Source organism: Scleropages formosus, chromosome 9 (genome assembly GCF_900964775.1).
Source record: "Scleropages formosus chromosome 9, fSclFor1.1, whole genome shotgun sequence".
NCBI lineage: Eukaryota > Metazoa > Chordata > Actinopteri > Osteoglossiformes > Osteoglossidae > Scleropages > Scleropages formosus.
In genome coordinates, this window is record NC_041814.1 from 14842620 (window position 1) to 14864355 (window position 21736).

The 21736-nt window shown below is 42.2% G+C and overlaps 1 protein-coding gene across 5 annotated transcripts in view; it reads right to left on the reverse strand.

The window, feature by feature from the left end:
- The window catches only part of mast2 (microtubule associated serine/threonine kinase 2), a 103232-nt gene that overhangs the window by 70747 nt on the left and 10749 nt on the right, over positions 1-21736 (reverse strand). For all 5 annotated transcript variants that reach the window (XM_018754188.2, XM_018754187.2, XM_018754185.2 and 2 more), the window contains exons 2-3: positions 10020-10167; positions 8006-8148 (exon numbers count right to left, since the gene is read on the reverse strand). In XM_018754188.2, the coding sequence (XP_018609704.1) occupies positions 8006-8148; positions 10020-10167 (291 nt within the window). The remainder of the gene's footprint in view (positions 1-8005; positions 8149-10019; positions 10168-21736) is intronic.

Below are 21736 nucleotides of genomic sequence, written 5' to 3' on the forward strand. Positions count from 1 at the left end.
CTCCCAGCTGATCCTGGATAATATGTTGACCACAGTGATATGTTCTTGTGCTTCTCTTTATCTTAGTGACCAGTTGAAAAGAACATAAGACAATGGATGGTAAAAATCATTTGCCTGGTGGGTGTAGGTCTGTAATCTTAATCATCATTTCTCTTCTCCAAAAGAGCTGACACCGGAAGCTCTCAGATGGTAGTTTTGCAGAGAGCTTTGGGAGTTGACATCCTAGAATAAAAGCAAGGCAGCAGTTGGCCAAGAACGTGGGATTAGGTGGTGGTGGTGGGGGGGGGTTCAAGAGCCAAGCGCATGCTGTCTGTCAAGGACCAAGTTCCCCCTTGAAGCCCAAACTCCACCCCAACAACCACCACTCTGTGCAAGTCTCCACCAAAGACAGATGGTCTGAACAGTAACATCCCTCTCCAGGGCATTTTTACAGGACACAGCAGTAAGCAATTAAACATGCCCCTCAGTCCAAGGACAAGAGATGTTTTATTCAGAATTCAGTGTCTCTCAAAAAGCCCCACGTTGGCAGAGAACAGCTTGGCCCGGGAAGACACTAAAAGCAAATGCAATAATATTCAGCTGATGCAATAACTGCAATTATTATGATGAACTGATGAATGAATATACATACTGATCAACTTGGATCCAATAAGAGCCCAATAAGCCTGACGCAGTGTTGTAATGGGTGCAGTCCTCCCTACATCTTGTCTGTGCTTAGACCAGCACACACACTGAATAATGGTGGACGGGGGCTCTTCTGACCTGATACGGCATAAGACCTCACAGCAAGCAAATGGTACAAAAAAAGCTAGACATGTACAGTGTCAATTTCATATAGCTTCATATACTTATATTCTACTGCAGTCAGTTGCAGAAAGAATTACTGATTAACTTCAACCACATTCATAGGTCTCTGGACTGCAGGAGAAAACTGGAGCACCTGGAGGAAACCTGTGTGAACAAGGGGAGAATATGCCAAGTCCACAAAGACTCAGTTGGATTTAAACCCACATAGAAACCCACAGTTAGGGATTAACGAGGCACCAGCCAACCGACTCTGCCAGCATCACCGCAAACTAAACTCGGAATATTTTTAAAAACAGGTATTCACACTGTAGGGTAGGCATCTTGGGTTGAACGCTCAATGTTTCTACATCGTTGCAAGGAGTCCCTGCGTGTCATTGGTTCTCCCTCGCTACTTGTCTGGACACTGAGCCAAGCACCAGGAAGGCAACATGTGGAAAGGAACGCAGGCAACTCTCGTCCAAGTGTGTGACATCAATCAATGGAACCATCAGGCCCAAACGTGAAAAACTGCTGGTGGCTCATAGCATGCACATTGGAGGAGTGTGCCGGCACTTCCCGCTAGTAATAAAGTCACTCTGAAATGCTGGGGAGCTTTTAAATGTTTAATTAATCCCTTAGCGCAGTTTGCTGAAAAAACATCGACGAGTGACCTTTTGTTGGAGAGGCTTACTCATTAAGTGCTGTAAATCAAACATGTAAATTCTGTAACAGATTATTTTACCTCTCTGACTGTTGTGGCGGTGTAGTATAGTTGCAAGTAAAAAAAAAGAACGGAATGTAACGGTTGTTAAATAAACTGTCATTAACAGCAGCCTTCCTAATTAGCTACACAGGCACAGTGATATGCAGGAATTTTTTAACCTTTTTAGAAACACACAGTCTTCCTTCTTTGAACACAGCAACCATGTCTTAACCTATTATAAAGGAGTTAGGAATAAATTTCCTGACGTATTTAAATGTTATGCTTTGCAAGAAAAATTATGAAACGAAGAATGACCAAAGCCTTCAAGATCAAATAATGTCATGGAAATCAAATGTGAAAAGGTCAGATTGGCTTGTCTTTCAAAATAATGTTGTATAATATTTTAAATAAGTTTATTACTAACCTTTATTAGCTGGCTACTTTGTTTAAGATGATTCAGAATGTTACACACACATCCTTACTGTCATTTACTCAGTGATACAACAAAGTATTCTTACTTTATTCTTGCTTATCTGGATCAAGGGTACTAAACCAGGAGCTGGATTCAACTTGGCCACGTTCGGCTTTGCGAGGTGCTAGCTCGAACCTCTGTGCCACCTGCAGCTCCATTATACGCAACACACACCCTGTGCATTCTGTACAGAGTCTTGCCTGTCTGAGCAGTAATGAAGTGGTGAATAAACAAGTTAAATTAGTCCAGCTGTGTTTATATTCTTATAGCATGGGCTGGAAAGACAGACAGGGAATACATAGCATTCAGAGTTTATTACTCAACATGAATATTGACTAGAAGCGAATGCACATTAATGAGATTAAACTGACCGAAGCCACCCTTCTGTTTCCACAGTACTGACAGCTCACTCCAAACAACCACTTCCAACCAGTATGAGCTTCTAATATGACCATATTACATAGTTGGAAAGAGAAGGGGGAAAAAAAAAAAAAAAAAAAAAAAGAAAAAAAAAAGGAGAAAAAAGGCATCAACACATTTACACTGGAATCAACAGCAGCTTCATCCTATACCACATGAACAAACACACACACTGCAATCATATTATCCAAATCAGTGGAGAAGAATGAGTGGCTTGAAGCCACAAGTAATACAATGCTTAACGTTCAGCTCTGTGCTTGAAATGATCAGTGATGCGCAGAAGCACTTTCCACATCCCACATGCTATCTTAATTGCTATCTAAACTTGAACATCGCCATTTCAACAGGGAGCGTAATGAAACCATACATAGTTCAAGAAAGATTAATATACAAAATATACAAAAATTCAACATGAATCGAACACAATTTGCTGGTTTCTCATAAAGGGATCAAGAAAATCTAATGGAATGTTGCTGCAAAATTACACTAACATTTTCACTACAGCAACACAAACAACAGAAGTGTAACAACAAAGGCGGGAAAAAAAACTGCACTTCTTAGAATCTAGTGAATGTTAAATACACAACCGCAAATTAGTCTGAAATGTAAGAAGCCCATGGTTATGTTTCAACCAATTAAACTGAAAACCTGCCGGGTTATGAATTTCTGAAGGCCGTAACAAACCAAAAAAAAAAAAAAAAAAAAAAAAAAAAAAAGATCAAAGAGGAAACGGAACTAATGAAGATAGGAGGTACCGTGGGGGACTAAGTGAGAAGCTTACATAAGTATTTGAAACAGACTTTGGAAGTATGCTCGGTTGTTAGCTGCCCCGAGTTCAGCCCAACTTGCTAAACAGCTGGGTTCAGACTGAGGTCTCTCACCAGTTTCTCAAAACTCCAATGCCTTCAGAAACTTCACAGGAAACCATCATCATACAGCCTCACAAAACTGTTCAGTCACTGGCTGAAATGAGAGGCAAATTAATCCTTGTAATCAGTTAAATTCATATCCAGAACTGTTCTAGAGCAGGTGTCCTCACCAGCTGCCATCAGCTTCAGTGGATAGAGAAGGTCCTGTACACACAGATCTCATTAGCATCCACGCTGTCTGCTATTCAAATCACTGTGGAAAGCCAAACGAAGATGGTATGCAGCTGACATACGCTTCAACTTTCAAAATCAATGTGCAGGATAAACTGTGAGGAACCCTGCTTTTTTTTTTTTTTAAATAAATAAATAAATAAATAAATAAATAAATAAATAAAAGAAAAACTCCGAGTTGAAGATTTTATGGCAGACGCTCCCTGGAGGCTAGAAAACCACAATCCACGTCAGACATAGTTCACTGCACTATACTGATTATAGCAGATGAAAATGAGAACTAAAAGTTCTAAACACCACATTTAGAAGTAATTGCCTACACACTCAACTGCATGCATCTGGATTCACAAGAGGTGGCAAAAATAAACTAGGATTTTCTCCGAAGTGCTGCCATTTAGGATAAAAGAGTAGCATGGCAAAGTAAGCAATCAACATCCCCCCCGCCCAACATCCAGCATCTAGAGAAAATATTACACAATCGATTAATATTGTGAAAACCGCAGAATTCCAAATACTGTGATTATTTATTTTGGCTCATCTTTTCAGGCTGGTTTAATTACAACAAAATGCACGCTGGGGCACAAGTCAGTTCACAACCTGCTGACCAACACTAAAGCAAAATACACAGGCTCACAACTTTATGGTATGTGGGGATGAACGGTACTATAGGACTTCAGTGTAAAGCACCTAAGCATCTAAGTCCCTGAGTGCTCCCTCAACACAGCTGGGGGTGCTTTTTCCACGTAGCAGGGGCTGGTGCCAAACTGCTCGAGCAGAAGAATCACTCCCCAAGCATGACTCAAGTCCCCACCTCTGGCCTGACGACCAACGTTGAGATCCACACACAAACCCTCCCCCTTCCAGCAGTCCATATCTGGGCTAAGTGCAGCTACCTTCAGTCCATCATATGAGGCCACTCTTCTCTCCGTGTGAATTATGCATGATGCCAAGCAGGCATCAGACTGCATGGGGGTAAGGTGCAGACAGAGAGAATCATTCTCCAACACAGGTGTTTAGCAAGCATTGTAAGAATAGCGTGTCATTGGGCAGTCCTAGGTCCATGTACGGGTGCCGCGCTGGGCTACCATGGCTCAGCCACCGACCAATAGGTGTGTGTAACAAATCTCTCTAACTGCCAACAGCAGCCCGGTCCACTCACCCTTTTCTCTAATCTGTCTTGAGCTCTGCAACGGCCTACTGAGCTATGTAATCTAAGTCCTCTGAAGTAAATATTTATAATGCTTTCATGCATATTTCAGAAATTCTGCCAGATGGGAGCAAGAACTGCTTATGCACAAGGTAACAAAGATAAATTTAAACTTTCTTTGCGATACAGCAGTAGCCACAAACGTTCGCATAAAAGATTTGTTTTTTCTGTATCTTAGCTACAGTTCTGTAGAAATTCACTACAAAACTATTCTTCTGATGAATAAATTTCACACATGTAGTATTTGATGTGTGATTGAATAAATGCACTCTTTAGTTACATCTACTCCCCCCAGCCATAAACAAAGGCTGAAATAAAGCACTGATGCTGCAATTATTTTTCTACATGTACTTGCTGTTCCTCGGACAAAACTCTAACACACTAAGAGTAACAGCAAAACGTTTTTAAACATTTTGGCTTTTAAAAATGTATGTTAGGTGTCAATATCAGCATTAAACAGGAAGTTAGTGGATTTAGGAGGTTCCTTATAGCAGCACATTTCAAGGTAAATATCAAATATACAATTGAAACTGTTGCTTGTACACTGGGATCTAAAACCAAACCGACAATATTTGTTGCATAATCACTTGAAACAAAATTTAAAAATGCAGGAAATATTCTGATTTCCAAAAGAACGACGGTGAATACAGAATACAAAAATCCCCACATAATGTAAAATGCTTGGAAGATGTGTTAATGCTGAAATATTTGATTATTAAAGGAGATCCTACTCTTATTTTACAGTGAAACTGGTGTTGAAACAAATATCCCACATTCATGGATAAAGAAGGAAAGTTGTCTTTTACGCAATTCGTGGACACTATTGTCCAGCCTAATCTGAGAGCCCTAGAGAGAGCGGGTCCTCTCCATCATCATATGGTTCCCATGGATACGCTACACTCCCTGAGACTGCTGTCATTACAGTAACATTTCACACGGCTGCCATTCCTCACGCTTCACACAGCAGAGTGACTTATTTCTCACCGATCTAAATGTGCTAGTTGTGTCATGGGGGGAAAAAATGTTTTTTTCCAAACCATAAACTGTCTCCTCTGGTTTTTCTATCTTTCAACTCAAAGCAGTCAGTCACAGTCTATTCAATGCAAAGGCTCTGATGTCTCCTTTCTTGCCTCCTCTGCATATAATGGAAAGCAGACAGTTCAGGATACAACCCCATATTCACCCCTTATTCTGGCTCCCATCGAGATGCACAGGGGCAGTCTGTGGAGCAAAAGCTGTGTTTCATACAGCTGAACGTGCTGCACTGTAGCCACATGAGCAAGCGCATGACCCACATGTTTCAAAATGTTTTCTGCTTCCTGCGTGAGACAGCAGCACAATGGAGACAGGGTGATGAAGGATAGGGGACGAAGGTCCTCATCAGCTATTTGTCAGCTCTTGGAAATCAACCCATAAGGCAATTCACTGGAAACAAACCCAAACACACAGTCAAATGAAGTCTCAAGACAGGTCCTCGCTCCATAGAAGAGGCTGCTCAACCTTTTCTAGGCTCTTTGTTGTCTAACAGAGACATAAAAGAATTTCTGAGAGAAGTAAAATGCTAATTGCAAATTAAATGAGGAAGAGACAGCACATGGTCCTCCAGACCATGAAGCATTTCAAAGGAAAAATGGGTCCCTTGTGACCTGCTGAGTAGGTTTCAGTGATGAGGTGGAATTTGGGTAGAATGCCAGCATTCCCTGCAGCAATTATTTCAGTTCCACAAAAGAGGCTCATTGCACTGTTAAATTGCAAATCATGTACGTTTCAAAACATGCTAATGATTCTGCCTAATGCCCTGCGCCCTCACCACAGATCACTGTTGAGACTACTGAAGTGGCAAAAAAAAATAAAAAATATCTTGGATTTTTTCAAAATTATATGCTACACTCATCAGATCTAACATATATTGTAATACACTACAGAGGCTGTTACAGAAATCAGTCAGAGACTTCACGGGAGGAACACACAATGTACCTTTATGGTTTTAGGTATTAAATCACAACATGATGAAGCTGGAACAGTGAAAAGAGGCAATGCTAATCAGGGATGACTGTACTCATCCCATTTCATTTTTCATCATTTAAAACAATGGAATAACAAGGTGTATGGCTCAGTCAGCGTGCTCCACCTACACTTAATCTCAGTACCCTACTAACCTCTAAATATGTGTTTAGTTAGATTTTTACTTGATGAGAAAAAACCTTTAGCACTTTTTTTTTTTGCAAATTCCAGTAATACACATGATTTGAAGAGCAACTCTAAAAACATCAAAGCCTAAAGTTAGCAAAAAAAGTTATAGTTAAAAAAAAAAAAAAAAAAAACCCTTAGTATATTTTCCTGGGGGGGGGCATGGTGGTGCAGTGGCACATGGGTTGGACCAGGTCCTGCTCTCCAGTGGATCTGGGGTTCAAGTCCCACTTGGGGTGCCTTGCGACGGACTGGCATTCCATCCTGGGTGCGTCCCCTCCCCCTCCAGCCTTCCACCCTGTGTTGTCGGGTTGGGCTCTGGCTCCCCGCGACCCCGTGTGGGACAAGTGGTTCGAGCAATGTGTGTGTGTGTGTGTATTTTCCTATTTATGTGTATGTATATAAAATATATATATTATATAAACAAAATACACACACACACACACACACACACACACACACACACACACACGTATACATATAGATATACAGACAGTGAGAAAATTATTTAGAATACTAGCTTTTGTTTTAAATATAAGTTATGCTGCCATCTAGTGCTCAGAAAGTCTGAGGTCCATTTCAACAAATGCACAAGCAGCATGCTTCAAGTTTTTAGTAACAGGGAGGCAAAATAAAAATTGTTTTAGATGGACCTCATACCCATTAATATCCTTTTCTATATAACTGGAACCCCGAATGTGCGAACAGGCACGGTAAGGGATTATATGCACTGTATAGTAATACATGTTGGCGAAGCTACGCACCTGAAAAACAGTGCACCACACATACAGCAAGGGGAGCCATTTCACCACTGCACACTGTGCTGTATTAAAAATGTGCAACTGTACACAGCGCTCCTCTGGCTTTTTCATGCTCCATTAGCCAATGTATTGTTCTATTAATCATTATTCACCATTTATAGAAGAGAACTACTTCCTATAGGCAGGTGAAATGGAGAAAACCTACACACAATGACACTATGGTCATATAAGCTATTGGAGACAGTTATGGCATTGCATTCATGCTAATGTGAATGAGCACACTGAGGGAGCTCTGTGCATGTATCTGCATCTCCCATGTGTGTTAGCATGAACTTTTGTCAAGTGGGCACAGAGCAGAACGCTTACCAGGCCAGCGGTGAGTGAGGGGGCAGACTGGCCCAGGGCCTGGCTCCTCATGCGCACCAGGTTGTTGGGCTCCCCAGAGGGTGGCTGGACCAGCTGGCTCACCCCTCCATGTAAACTACTGGATAGGGGAAGGAGCTGCTTTCCTGAAGGAGGAAAAGATCACACAATCAGATAAATACACATACTTATACACACATGCTATAGATATGCACGAGAGATGAGGGAGAGATGTGCTGAATATTTAGTCGTCCCCTTTTGCGGGACACGTGCCCTTAACATGATGAAAACCTCTACATGGACACTGAACTGAGTGGCACAGAACCACCTGCACAGAAAGAATTTAATGTGCAATGCACAAGTCTTTTTCAGGTGACATTTTCACCAGTACAGCAGATTGTCCACTTGACATATTGATGTTTTTGGACTAAAAATGTTCACAAGCCAAATTAATAACTACTGTATTTACGTAAGAAAATTCATATAATGCGCACATATACACACGTACAACCAGCAGGTACTATAGCAAGTTGTGTGCGCACTTTGATCAAAGGTATCAGCTTAAATAAATACACACACCATGGAGTTATAACTTGCACCAAGACAGGGATTTAAGTTGTACAAAGCAAAAAGCCACATATAGTCTTCTTAAACCTTATGGAACGCTACTGTACACTTGTTTACACAAAACAGCAACAGCTCATGAGGCAGAAAAATGTTTGAAAAATGCACTGTCAGCACTTATAAGAAAGCTACAAAAACAAACACAATCACACACTTTACAGTTTCAATTAACTTACAAGCTGTATGCTCACACTTTCTCACTCGAGGGCACTTTGTCACCGAGATACTGAGGGGGTATCTGGGGAATGTCATCTGGGAGAGGGCTAACGTAGCTCACTATTAAGTTCAGTGCACATGTGACATGATCACAGGTGTCATTCATGCATGGGCATCCATTTTTGCTTTTTCAAACAAAACAATAATAAATTTGAGAGTCCCTGGGTAAAGCTAAGACTGTACAAATTAATTGCATGTGTTAACACGGTCCTGCTCTCCAGTGGGTCCCGCTTGGGGTGCCTTGCGAGGGACTGGCGTCCCGTCCTGGGTGTGTCCCCTCCCCCTCCGGTCTTACGCCGTGTTACCGGGTAGGCTCCGGTTCCCCGCGACCCCGTATGGGACGAGCGGTTCGGAAAATGTGTGTGTGTGTGTGTGTGTGTGTGTGTGTGTTAACACTATCTACATCTACACAAAAGGTATGTAAATGCAAGTCTAGATGTGCAAAGCTTGTCGTGCAATACCCAAGAAGACTCGAGGCTGTAATGGCTGCCAAAGGTACTTCAACTAAGTAGATGGTCTGAATGCTTAGGTCAATGTGATATTTCAGTTGTTTTTCATAAATCTGCAAAAAATTCGTAAAATCCTGTTTTCGCTTTGTCATTATGTGGTATTGAGTGTAAACTGATGAGGGGAAAATGAATTCAAATGATTTTAGTATAAGGCTGCAAAATAAAAAATGTGAAGGGGTCTGAATACTTCCTGAATGCCCTGTGAACATGTAAAACCTCCTGATGTAACAAACAGATTTAAGTGAGAGAAATGTGCACAGACAGAGATTCTGGCCTGATGGATGCCTGAATGATGACACCAAGCGGCTATGTGAAGTGACACACTAGATGCTGTGAAACAAATTATCCTATCTCAGATTTATCCCATGGGTGTCAGACCAGAGGAAGCACCCTACCTAATGACTGTCAGTTTTCATAAGCCAGCCGGGGCATTCTGGTTGTTATTACTCATTCACTGCGTGTTAACACTATGGACCTGTGTAAGCCACAATAACGGAAAACTAAGAATCAGACCAACTGGTATCCTGACAACAGCTCTACACACATTGATGCTTCTGCAATGCGGCTAACAAAATAAAGAAAAAGAAAACGGTAAATACACACATCCATGCGTGGCAAGTTGCCCTGTCAACAGTGAGTAGCGAGTATACATTACGATGCATCCTCACCGGTAAGGCCGCTGGCCATGCTGTTGCGCCTGTCACGGCTGTCGTCCTGACTTAACTGCCGCTGGAGTCGTGCCTTTCCCGCTGCAGGCGACAGATCAGGGTTACTGAGCTTCCGGAAGAGGAGTGGAGGCGGTGCTGCAAACTCTTTCTGTGGGGAGGGACAAAAAAAAAAAAAAAAAAAAAAAAAGGAGGAACACTGATGGTGAGCCACCCACAGAGCACATCATTCCCAAAACAAGACCCACAACGGAGCGGCAACATGGGTGTTCTAAAGATGCTGACAACTGCAACGATTCCTAACACAAGGAATTCTCCACTGAGAAGAGGCTCCACACAGGCAGTGTTCTTTATACAGCCATACGCACACGTGTATAACTAAGGAGAGTGCCAGCGTAACAGCAGCACATCTGGAGCAATGGACATGGTACTCAAGGAGTTCAGTTTAGCGGTCAACAGGAAAGGCAAGCAGTTAATGAGCTTGGGTTGTCAGGAGCTTGAAGCAAGACATGGATCTCCACTCACAGCAAAGCCTCATTAAAAGTAGGTGGATGCACATCTGGGTGGTGGGTACAGAAGCAAACCTCTCCATCTGACTTGTTTAGTGAATGACGTAAGCTTATTCAGGATTGCCTTTTCACTCAAAAGTAAAGGACACGGTAGGACATTCTATATGTCCATTTGCTTATTGCTATCTTCAGTGTTAAGCCTTCTTCGGCAAGTACATTGGCAGGGATAATTTATAAAAATAAACTGAAACACCATGAGAAGAAGCCAGACATCCGTGGGGGAAGAAAGGAAACTAAACAAAAGGAAAAACATCAATCTAAGAAATAACATTTACGAAGTCAGTCCAGTTTTGCCGAACAGTCACTAAACGTATTTGGCAGCACAAAGGTTAGAAGGGAACCCCTAATATTCCTTTATAAAAAAAGCTTTCTGACTTCTCCTGCATCACGACACAAGCAGACATACGTATGAATAAACAAAGCTGTAAAAGGGGTGTATACTGCTCTGGATGAAAGTGTGATTTGAGCATTAATGTAACAAATGAAAACACCATGTATTCAAAACCAAGCATTTTAGGTACAGACATGCTGGCTGGTGGTTTGAAAAGGCTGACTGACTACACAGGAGCAGCATAAACACATACGCCAACAATGTTATTTCTGTTTATATTAAGATTTATAGTCCAAGCTGTTTGCGTGTGATGCAGCCAAGTCTGCAATAACCACAGTATCAGATGCATGAAACACTGCCACTAGGGAAATGATCAACATCATAGCTAGCACACATAATAACCCACACCCCAAACTCACCTCCTATGATACACACGTATTTTCCACTGCTGTGGGACACCATTGTACTGGCTCTCACCCACATACAGCGCACACAGCAGTGGTTTTATGGGTGAGCGAGGGAGGCCTGAGACTACTCACAATTCCACTTTGCAGCTTCACATGAGCTTCATTAAGGATTGTTTTTTTGTGGGGGGGGTTCATCATTAGGCTCTGGCTCACTCCTCTTCCCACACATCCCCTGGTTCCTCTATGTTTCTCCAAAGACTAGCCTGGGGATGTGCTCTAAGTGCATCAGGAACTGGATGCAGTGCTACTACTTCTGCCAGGGGGTGCCTGCGATCATCAGGGGCTGGCATGGCCTGGTATCGTGGTTTTGCCTGGTGACAAAACCAAGCAAAGGATCTCCAGCACATCATGTAGAGACAAGTGAACACACAAACACTGTCCAGGCTTTGAAATTCCAGTAAAATACTCTTTTCACATGCAAGTCATTCCAAACCAGTCATGACTGTCCCTGTGTCCTCATTAGAAGGCCATGATGCCATTCAGAAAGGCATTTTTGAATGGTATGACTCATTTCCTCCAAATCCAACAGAGCTTGACTGAGTAACTGTATACAGAACAAACACATAGCGATAAATGAGACATTTTGCACAAATTAGCTGATCTGAGGCTAGTTTAACTCCTGCACTGCTGAACTGGGTCTAAAGACTTTCTGCTGCTGCAGATTGGCAGCATATTTGAAAGAAAAAGGAAAAAAACATCTTAAACTGGGATGGGGGCCTCAGGGAAAACAAATGATTTATACAGTTTGGAAGGGGTGCGGTGGCGCAGTGGGTTGGACCACAGTCCTGCTCTCCGGTGGGTCTGGGGTTCAAGTCCCGCTTGGGGTGCCTTGCGACGAACTGGCGTCCCGTCCTGGGTGTGTCCCCTCCCCCTCCGGCCTTACGCCCTGTGTTACCGGCTTGGCTCCGGTTCCCCGCGACCCCATATGGGACAAGCGATTCTGAAAATGTGTGTGTGTGTGTGTGTGTGTGTATATACAGTTTGGTGTGCAGTTACTTGTACCATAAGTTACCCATCTTGTAGTGCAACTGCAAAAACTGCACTGCTGCTTTTACAGTGATTTATGCATCTTGGTGGGGAGCCCTGAAAACAACAATACAGCTTTGACCACTAAGCTACTTGCTCAGTCTGGCAAACTACATCCAGCTGAGGAGGTAGAGTTCACCTCCTAGGTGCTAATAATAATAATTGCAGTACAGTTGACATTTGGGAGTATTACACTGTCCTTGTTTGGTTTCTGTGTGACAAGTAAGTCTTTCCCGGAAAAATCCCACTTGGTCAGTACTTTGTCTTTACCCACAGGGCTCAGAAATTCAGTTTCATCCTAAAATTATACACACCACTATATTTGTCAGTCTTGGACATAATTCCCCTCATTTACTGAAAATACAGGGGGGGGGACTTTGGCAACAGATATAGCCTTCACTGCACTTCAACACAATCTATATACCTAACAAACATTGTAATCTACCTCAGCTGCAGTATGGGTGGGAATGAAGGCTATTTTAAGGCTACAGTATATCAATCACTGGCTGCAGTTACTTGTGCTTTGCTTCCAGCCTGCTCCACTACACTACCATGTGGAGTTATTTACACCACATCCACCTTGTAAGGTGCATTAACGAAGAGGCCTCACATTATACCACATCCACATCTTCAATCTATAACAGCTGTCAGTGTACACATCTATCTGTACTGCCTTCCTTCCTATCTCCATCCTAGAGGAAGCTCTTAAAAAACCATTACACATTACATAAATCAACGAATCCACCGCAGGGCTGCTCCAACCCCACGGGGGGCCAACACAAGTCAAAACACTCGTCTGTGCTCACGCGAGTTTGAGCTCCGGTGCAGAGAAAACCAGAGCTTGCATGCCCAGTCATGATCTCAACAACCACTTTGGTTCAGCCTCATATGATCATCTGTTCCAAACTAATATGAAGTCTCGCATTCACAAGTCTGCTTGCAAGGACCTGTATCCTGATACACATGGAAATGCTTGAGGTTCCAGTACACTGACTGTGGTAAACAGTGCAGCGGAACAGCAATAAACCTGGCTACCATAAGACTATTTCACACTGGGCCTCAGGGCCCACGCAAGTGACTGTGAGCTACTGAGGCAACAGCAACTTGTTTACACTGCATCGCTCCAAAGGTCAATGTGGCACAGAGAACGAACTAGCAGTAAATATTTGCAACTCTTTCACTTGAAAAGAGCTCAACTGGGAGAAAGACATTCTGGTCTTTGAGGAAATGGACAGGAAGAACACAAGTTATTTATGTTTTTGTTACATCGCTGCTGCAGTTATTTAGCACCTATCTGAAAAACACCAAGAGATCCCCTCCTGGCCCTTCAAGCTGAAGTGTAGTCGCTTTACTATTCCGCCACTAATTATACACATGCCAGCTCTTATGTCAAACTCCTGACAGCAGGGAAGATCAACATTCTTCTCCCAGCAGCCCTGTCATGAAAGAGAGTTTTCCGCCCTAAGAATCCACTGCTGCCAGACAACACAAAAAGATTAAGTCCTTCCAGAATGTTCTTGCCCCTTCCAATATATGTTGACAACCCAGTGCTCAGATCTGGTAAACCAATTTCCTGTGTAAATATGAGCCAATCAGCCCCACTTTGCTGTGCTATAAAAGTACATCTCTAAACATATGATAAATGACTCAAACCTCATAGACTTCTGAGCTCCTGATCTTGAACAGAGCAGGTGTACAACCCTGGCGAAATTGAATCCACTGTAACATCCAGTGGTGGTTTTTAGCTGTGCAGAGGCATGGTGCTTGCTGTTCCATCTTTCAACAGACTCCTCCAGCACCCCAGAAGGGTGTTTCAGACAGCTGGCACAAGCCTTCTGTGAACCACACTCCTCACACATCTTCAGGTGGACTGAGCAACATACATGCCGAGGAATCATGGAGTGACGAGTCATGCCAGCGCTACCTGGGGCGATGCCTGCGTCAGCATCAACACCATTGTACACCTGCAGATCAGCAAAGTGAACGAGCACAACGTCCCTTCGTGCCCCACAGCAGGAGCACTTATTCCTAACAGCAGAACAGTGCAATAACCTAGAAACCAAACCTATAACAACAGACCGCACTCTTGTATGCTGAAATGACCCCTATAAACACTCAAGTAACAAAATGATGACATCCAACTTCAGGCATCCTGCAAAAAAGTTAGCATCGTTTCTAAGAGTAACATGAGCCTGTCAGCTCCCCAAGTCTGCTCTCTTTGACAAACAAAAAAGAGGAGGAAAGTTTTTGTGCAGTGTAGTTAAAAATCAATTTCTTCAATAATCAGTAAAACAGAAGGCAATGCTATAGTCTGGCCCAAAGGCTTATGTGAGTCTATGTTTTTGTCAATGTTTCTGTTACCATGAAGACAAGGACAGGACAGCCTTCCTGAATTTACAACTGCGGAGAGGTTCCCAGGGAGTCCGTCAGAAAAGGACTCCAAATGATAAACACCCCCCAAGGACCCAAGCCCTGTCTCAGCCACAAATCACCTTGCATCTTACAACCAGAAAGTGATTCCTAAGTAAATAAATGTGTACTTTTTTTTTTTTTTTAATTGTGAAGGGTGTGGCTTAAACAAGGCTTCGGCCGCTAGCTTAACAACTGCTCATATCTCATATTGTTTCAATTCCTTTTCAATTCGATCCACCTGTTCCTTCATGGCGGTCCGATGCTGAAGACTACAGACCATTTATGTTTGCTTATTTTGGTTTGCTGGGTCCCCTCCCCCTACCGCAGCTTTCATGCGCTCCCTAATCTGCCAACCGCAGCTATGGGAGGGAGCTGCCAGGCCCACGTTGACCAAACTCCTGAAGGACAGAGGGAAAGATAGGGCTCTGGGAGGGACGCTACAATATGGCACCAGTTGAACCTCTGAATGAGGGTTTGTTGCTGAGATGTCATCTTCTCCAGGCAACCCCAGGAGGACACATCACAGCTGTCTGCGTATGAGCTAACTGAACCAGTCAACGCCTTTTATCAGTACACATGTCAAAGGCATTATTCTGCCTGTTTATTCATTTATTTTATTTACACATTAAGATTTATTCACTTAGACGCTTTTCTCAAAAGCAACTTACAATGGATACTATGTAGTGTTACCAGCCCATACACCTTAGTCACCAAGGTGACTTACACTGCTAGATACACTACCTTACAATGGGTCACTCACCCATACATCAGTGAAACACTCTTTCTCTGTCACTCACACACTATGGGGGAACCTGAACAGCATATCTTTGGACGGAGGGAGGAAACCAGAGCACCCGGAGTGAACCCACGCAGACACCGGGAGAACATGCAAACTCCACACAGACTGAGCGGGGATTGAACCTACTTTCTCTCGCACTACCCAGGCGCTGTGAGACAGCAGCGCTACTCGCTGTGCCACCGTGCCGCCCACACAGAGCAAAGGCATTATTTTGCCAAAATACTGGTATGACCCACATGGTTTGTTGGAAGTTCTGTACATGCACACACACCTTTGATGAGAACAACAACCATGTGACGACAGAAGAAGTGTAGCGCTATGAGTGCTACCTGCTGAGTTGCACGGGGAATTCTAAAGACTGGTATCATCAGAAATCCCTGCCAGATCCCATTAAAAGTGTTGCTTGGCCACCCAGATCCACAGTAGCTGACAAGCCTGCCCTTTTTCACTAATGAAAGCAAAGTTCACAAATAGCCTTAAGCCAGCAAAACTGGCTCACTGTCAGCTGTGACTAATAGTTTCATTAGTGAGGACTTACTCCATTGTCTCCTGCCACCGATAGCATCTAGTCACTAGAGCCATCACCTTAAGAATGGACACCAAGCTACTTTTCTTCAGAGATTACCACAGTGGAGTATCACGGTACCTCATCCTACTTATGAACCACAAGAATCTTAAGCCATACAGCCACAAAGGATTTGCACTGTATAAGTGATGATGTTAACCTCAATTTAGTAAATTCGCTGCTGTTTACAGTATATGTGCAATGTTACTTATTCTCTATTACACAGAACTATACACAAGTAATCCTCAATTTACGAAACTAATCCGTTCCTGAAAATTCTGCAGATATGGAATTTTCTGATACCAGGAGCCTATTTTCCATAATTTTCAATGGGAAATATAATGAGTGTTCCCCACCCATCTGAAAACCCCAAACATCACTAAAACCCCACATAACATCTATATGTTAAAAGTTACAGGTCTAAGTCCCAGGAGTTCACAACCCTATTAGATGCATTCAAAATGCATCAATAAGAATGCCAAGCTAATTAAACATACAGTGTAGAGGTGTGAGCTGTGTCACTGAGCATCTTTCAAGGCCCCTGCATAAGAGTACAAGTCAAGTGATGCATCACAGCAGTTTATGGGAGAGGCAGGAACATCTCCCTAGATGCACAAGAGCAAAAAAGCAGTCTTCATCCACCTCCACTCCATTCCATTCCAGTGCTCCCAACGCCAACTGCTTCCACTGTGGCACTTCCATTAGCTCCTTAGAGAACACTGTGCTTCCACACAGAAAGCTGAGAGAAAACAAAAAAAAAAAAAAACCATGTGGTTTTAAAGAGGACAAGGCAACACTAAGCCAGCAGGATTGCTGAAATGACAAGATGATGAGCACAGCTCCTGAAGGGACAGAAATGTGTAAAATTTAAGTCATATTAGAGACACCTTTTCGCAATTACCCTCGCGTCTGTTTTCAAACATTTCATAACTGTGTACCTGGGAGGCAGGGGGCAATAACCCAGCCCCATACCTCATCGCCTGCAGCTTAAGTGCCTGAGAGCGGCTCAGAACCACCTTTAATCCTCCATTTGGTTTTGCTGTATTTATCAGCCCTGGGTTCTCAGCCTGGATACCAGTAAATTACTATCACACTGCCTTTCACCACAGTGGGCATTTTAATAATAAAAAAATAAAAAAAAAAAAAAAACAGACTGGAGTACAATGGAAGATAATGCATCCTAAGGCAACACCTATATGAGAAGCCAGCTCTCGAAAACAGGATTCCTGTAACCAATTCACGTGAACATAGGCATAGCTAAAGGACATCTTCCAAATGGGATCTGATCAGCCTCTCTCAACTAAACTGGAAAGAAACTAACAAGGTGTAACTTGATCTCACCGACCTACAGTTCTGTGCCTACTGCATCCTAAAATGACTACCGTGGCCTGGGAAGGTTCCGAAAAAAATCTTCCCTTTTCATAGAAAGGCGCATAGTCCAAATGAGGCAATCAAGAAAGGCAAACTACAGAAAATCCACTGCTACAAAAAGATGCACAGCTACATTTTTCCAACATTACACACATTCATAAACATTTAAAACTTCAGAAATACATGTTTTTTTTCTGTTTACGGTTTACTCTTAAAATAAACAATTTGGATCAGCAAGCTACTTGGTATAATAAGTAGGTGGTTCTTCAGTGCATATTATTGTTCAAAACAATGCTTTCCTGCTAATGAAAATACCACGACATATTTCCATGTAAGCAAGTAATGAAAGCATACACTTGCCATAGACAGTGGTTCTCAAAGCACAAACAACCACTTGCTTTATCGTGGCTACCACTACTAAATTACTTGTTAAATACTTCATACTATTGCACACATTTTCATATTGTAAGTGTTCAAGCAAACACCAAATGATGGAATCAGGAATTACCATAGCTGAAAAAGGTGTGACGCAACAATAACCAGAAGACAACCCCCTCACGTTGACAAATGACGAAGACATTTTTGGGCCTGTTGTTTAATGACTGTGGTTGTTCAGTACAGTGGCTGTAGGACACATTGGTCTGGCATACAACTACAAATCCTGACTTTGCACTCATTTAGCCACTTCCTGCAAAATAATTAAAGCCATGGGGGAAGAAAAGAGCAGTGTTCATTTTAATGGATAGAACTGAGAAGAGAGGGTTAACTGTGGCAAACAAGCACTGAACTGCTTTAAAATCAGCCTGATCCAAAACTGCCAGCAGTAACACGTTACTGCAGCAATGCAGGGGCAAGCTGGAGGGGTACAACTTAGCATCTTGAAGGGATGACACGACCACCGAAGTCTCAAAATACTCAAACTTCTCATGACTTAGCAGAAGCACGCGGGGGGGGGGGACTGACCATATTGCTACAACTGAGGGACGAAATAAGTTGAAATAAGTGATCTTATTAAGCAGAATCAATTGATTTGATTAAATTCAAATTGCTTTTCTGCATGCACCCCTTTCTCCCAAAACTAGAAATGTCACTAAAACAACTGAGTAAAAGCAAAGCAAGAGAAAGCTGCAGAGTGGGATATGGATTAGGTGCTGTGAAACAGTGAATTGTGGAGGGGAGCTGACAGTCACTGGCCCTTGAATCACAGCTAACATGGGCTTTGCAACAGCGAGAGCTGGGGACTGTGGGGGCAGGGTGGCTAGTTTCATGAAAAAACAAGCCTTGAGATTGATTAAAAAGCTCCGCAGTAATTATGGACTCATCTCACAAGAGATTCAATATCCTCCACAATTGTACCAAATGTGAAATTGAGGCTGGAGGATTGTGTTGCCTTAATGAAATGAAACACAGCAGACAGTCTGAAGTAATATTTCCTCTTTTGTGTTTGCAATATGCAAGACTATTTTAATACTTCAAAAAATACATGAGTACAAGGAAACAATTTTGTCTCTGAAATTACAGAAAAAGTTAGTCAAGCACATTTTTCTATCCAAGGATTATAAATTCTCTTTGCTAACTTTATCCTTGGTATACTGGTATTCAAATTAGTAATTTACATGTACAAAAAAGATTATAATTTTATTAAAGCAGCCATGAGGTCTGCCATGAGGTCTACCAACTGAACTCACCGAGTGGAAAATCTTCAGGAGAGCATCAAACACTCATACCATATTTTATTTATTTATTTATAATTATACACACACCATTTCTTTAATAATCATTTAAATTTACATTACAAATAAGTGCACTTCATAGGTTCTCATACGTTCAGTTATATCTGTATGTTCTGACAGTGATGGTTTCTGTTACTTTGAAGGGTGAAGATTCCCAGATCAAATCCTACTCCTTTTGTGGCCCCACTGATCAAAGTTTTCACCATGAATTGCTCCAGTAAGAATACTCTGCTGTATAAATGGTTGAACAATTGTATGTCGCTTTACATTGTATAAACCTGAGATTGTAGGCTGCCTTGGAGAAAGGTGTCAGCTAAATAAATGGTGTAGTCATTAAACACGTTCTCAAGTTCTCTCAAGGAAAATCCATGTTGACTGTCCAATGGAATGCCAATGAAAACATTATTTGGCTATTTGTTACGGGTCAAACGCAGAAGCCTTGTTCCCAATCCCATGATTCTCAAGGTTAACTGCTCATACCAACTCTGTTTTCACTGGCTCACATTGTATCTCAGTTTTGCCAGTTTTTTCATCTAAGGAGAAAGTTGATGATACTAAAAAGCCAGTAACTCCAAGGTATTTCTAATGATTGCTAATTCGACCTGGCTGTTCCTGACCTGTGTAGCCTGGTCTAAGAAACGCACACTTTATTGTTGCAGTGTTTCCATATAAATGTCTAATGTCTCCAAAGTTTGTTTTAAGTATATACCGTCAGCTGTACTAAGGTGGAGAACACACTGAAAAGAATACAAAGTCTGCAAGCAATCCAAGGAGACGAGGGGACATTAATCCTGTAAATAAACCAATATCACTAGTCAAGTATACATATGGACAGTTCCATGCCTGTGTTTTCATTCACAGCAGAGCATTTCATGTTGACATAACCCTACCTCTTGGACTAAATTCATAGTTTATATGAGCTCTGACAAATACATTCCTACATGCTAAGACAACTTCCTCCCTTAGGCCTCTCTCTCTGCTTCTGGGAGACTCAATTGAAACACTACTGCCATAAATACAACTGGAACAAGCTGCCTGTAAAGTCCTATGAAATCCTGCAACAGTATGGCGAAGAATGACAGAGCAGTTCATTTTGAATTTCAGCAGGCTGTGACGTCAACAATGGGCTCACAAATGCAAAACATCTGCTCAAAGCTAGAGGAAATCGTTAAGATAGAAAGAACAGCACTTTATGCACGACACCCGAGACAAGAGGGTGGTTAGGTGGTTTCACCTAAGACAAGGACTCCTACCACAATGCAGCTGTTTGGGAGTTAAGAGAAAACACACTGCACATAGATAAAAAGAGAACACAAAATCACAGAAGTATGTCTTTCTATTCTGCAAAAGACCGACTGTGCTGTAACTGCAGCCTTTCTGCACCATTACCTCTGCAGACAGCAACACCCCCACCCCACCAGAATCCCACTGCAATGCGCACATCCTTGGCTCGCAGGGACACACGCGTGCAGGGGACAAAGTGGGTCTGCTGCAGCAGCTCCCTTCCCAAGAGTCATAATCGCTTCTAGGTTTAAAAGGTGAGAAAAAGAAGGGGGGGGGGGGGGATTCACAACCGTTTCTCCCTATGGTAAGAAAACAATTTTAGGCAAAATAAAAGTGACAGGTATCATTACGTTAGCATTAAGGTCAGTAATAAATCAAAGCCAAACCAAACCATCAACAGCCAGATAAAATAAAATATCATCTATACCTACAATTTTTTGCACATTTAACAAAAAAACTGCCAGCCATTTCATATAAAAGACCATAGATGTACAGTTGTAGATGTACTTCAGTTTTAGATGGATTAGCTGTTGGCAAAAATGTAAACCCTTAGTCCAGTCCCTGAATGTTCATTATGATTGCACAGAACATGAGCATAGCTGACTTTTAATTATGGCTCCCCATTTACAGGGATTATTACCAGAATGGATTTAAGAATACGATTTACAATTATTCAAAATGGGGAAAATACACAAAGCATAAGGAGAGTCAGACATACAACACAGAATCAGCCTGGGCAATTCTGCAGTAAATCAGAACAGAACCAGTAAAACCCATGATAACCCCCAGAATTACACTGCTCTTAGCTTCAGCAAATTCCAAGGCAAGACCAGGTTCAACTAGAGGAAGCCTCAGCTGTTCAAAATGTACAGACCCATTCAGACAAAGGCATGTCAGTGACCAACTGTGTGTAAGAATTTTGACACACTCCAAAATGGGTTGTGTCATTTTGTAAGCCTGAAGTTGCCATCCCTCTTCACATGTAGCAGAGGCAGACACCTGGTTTTATTTCTCACATTGCAGGTATGACAGTGATGTGAAGACCCAGTAACAGCAAAAACCTTCAGTAAAAACAAATCTGTGAGAAGTCTAACAATCTTCACAGAACTAGTACATTTTCAAAAATAGTTATAATTTAAAAAGGAGAAAAAAAAATGAGCAAT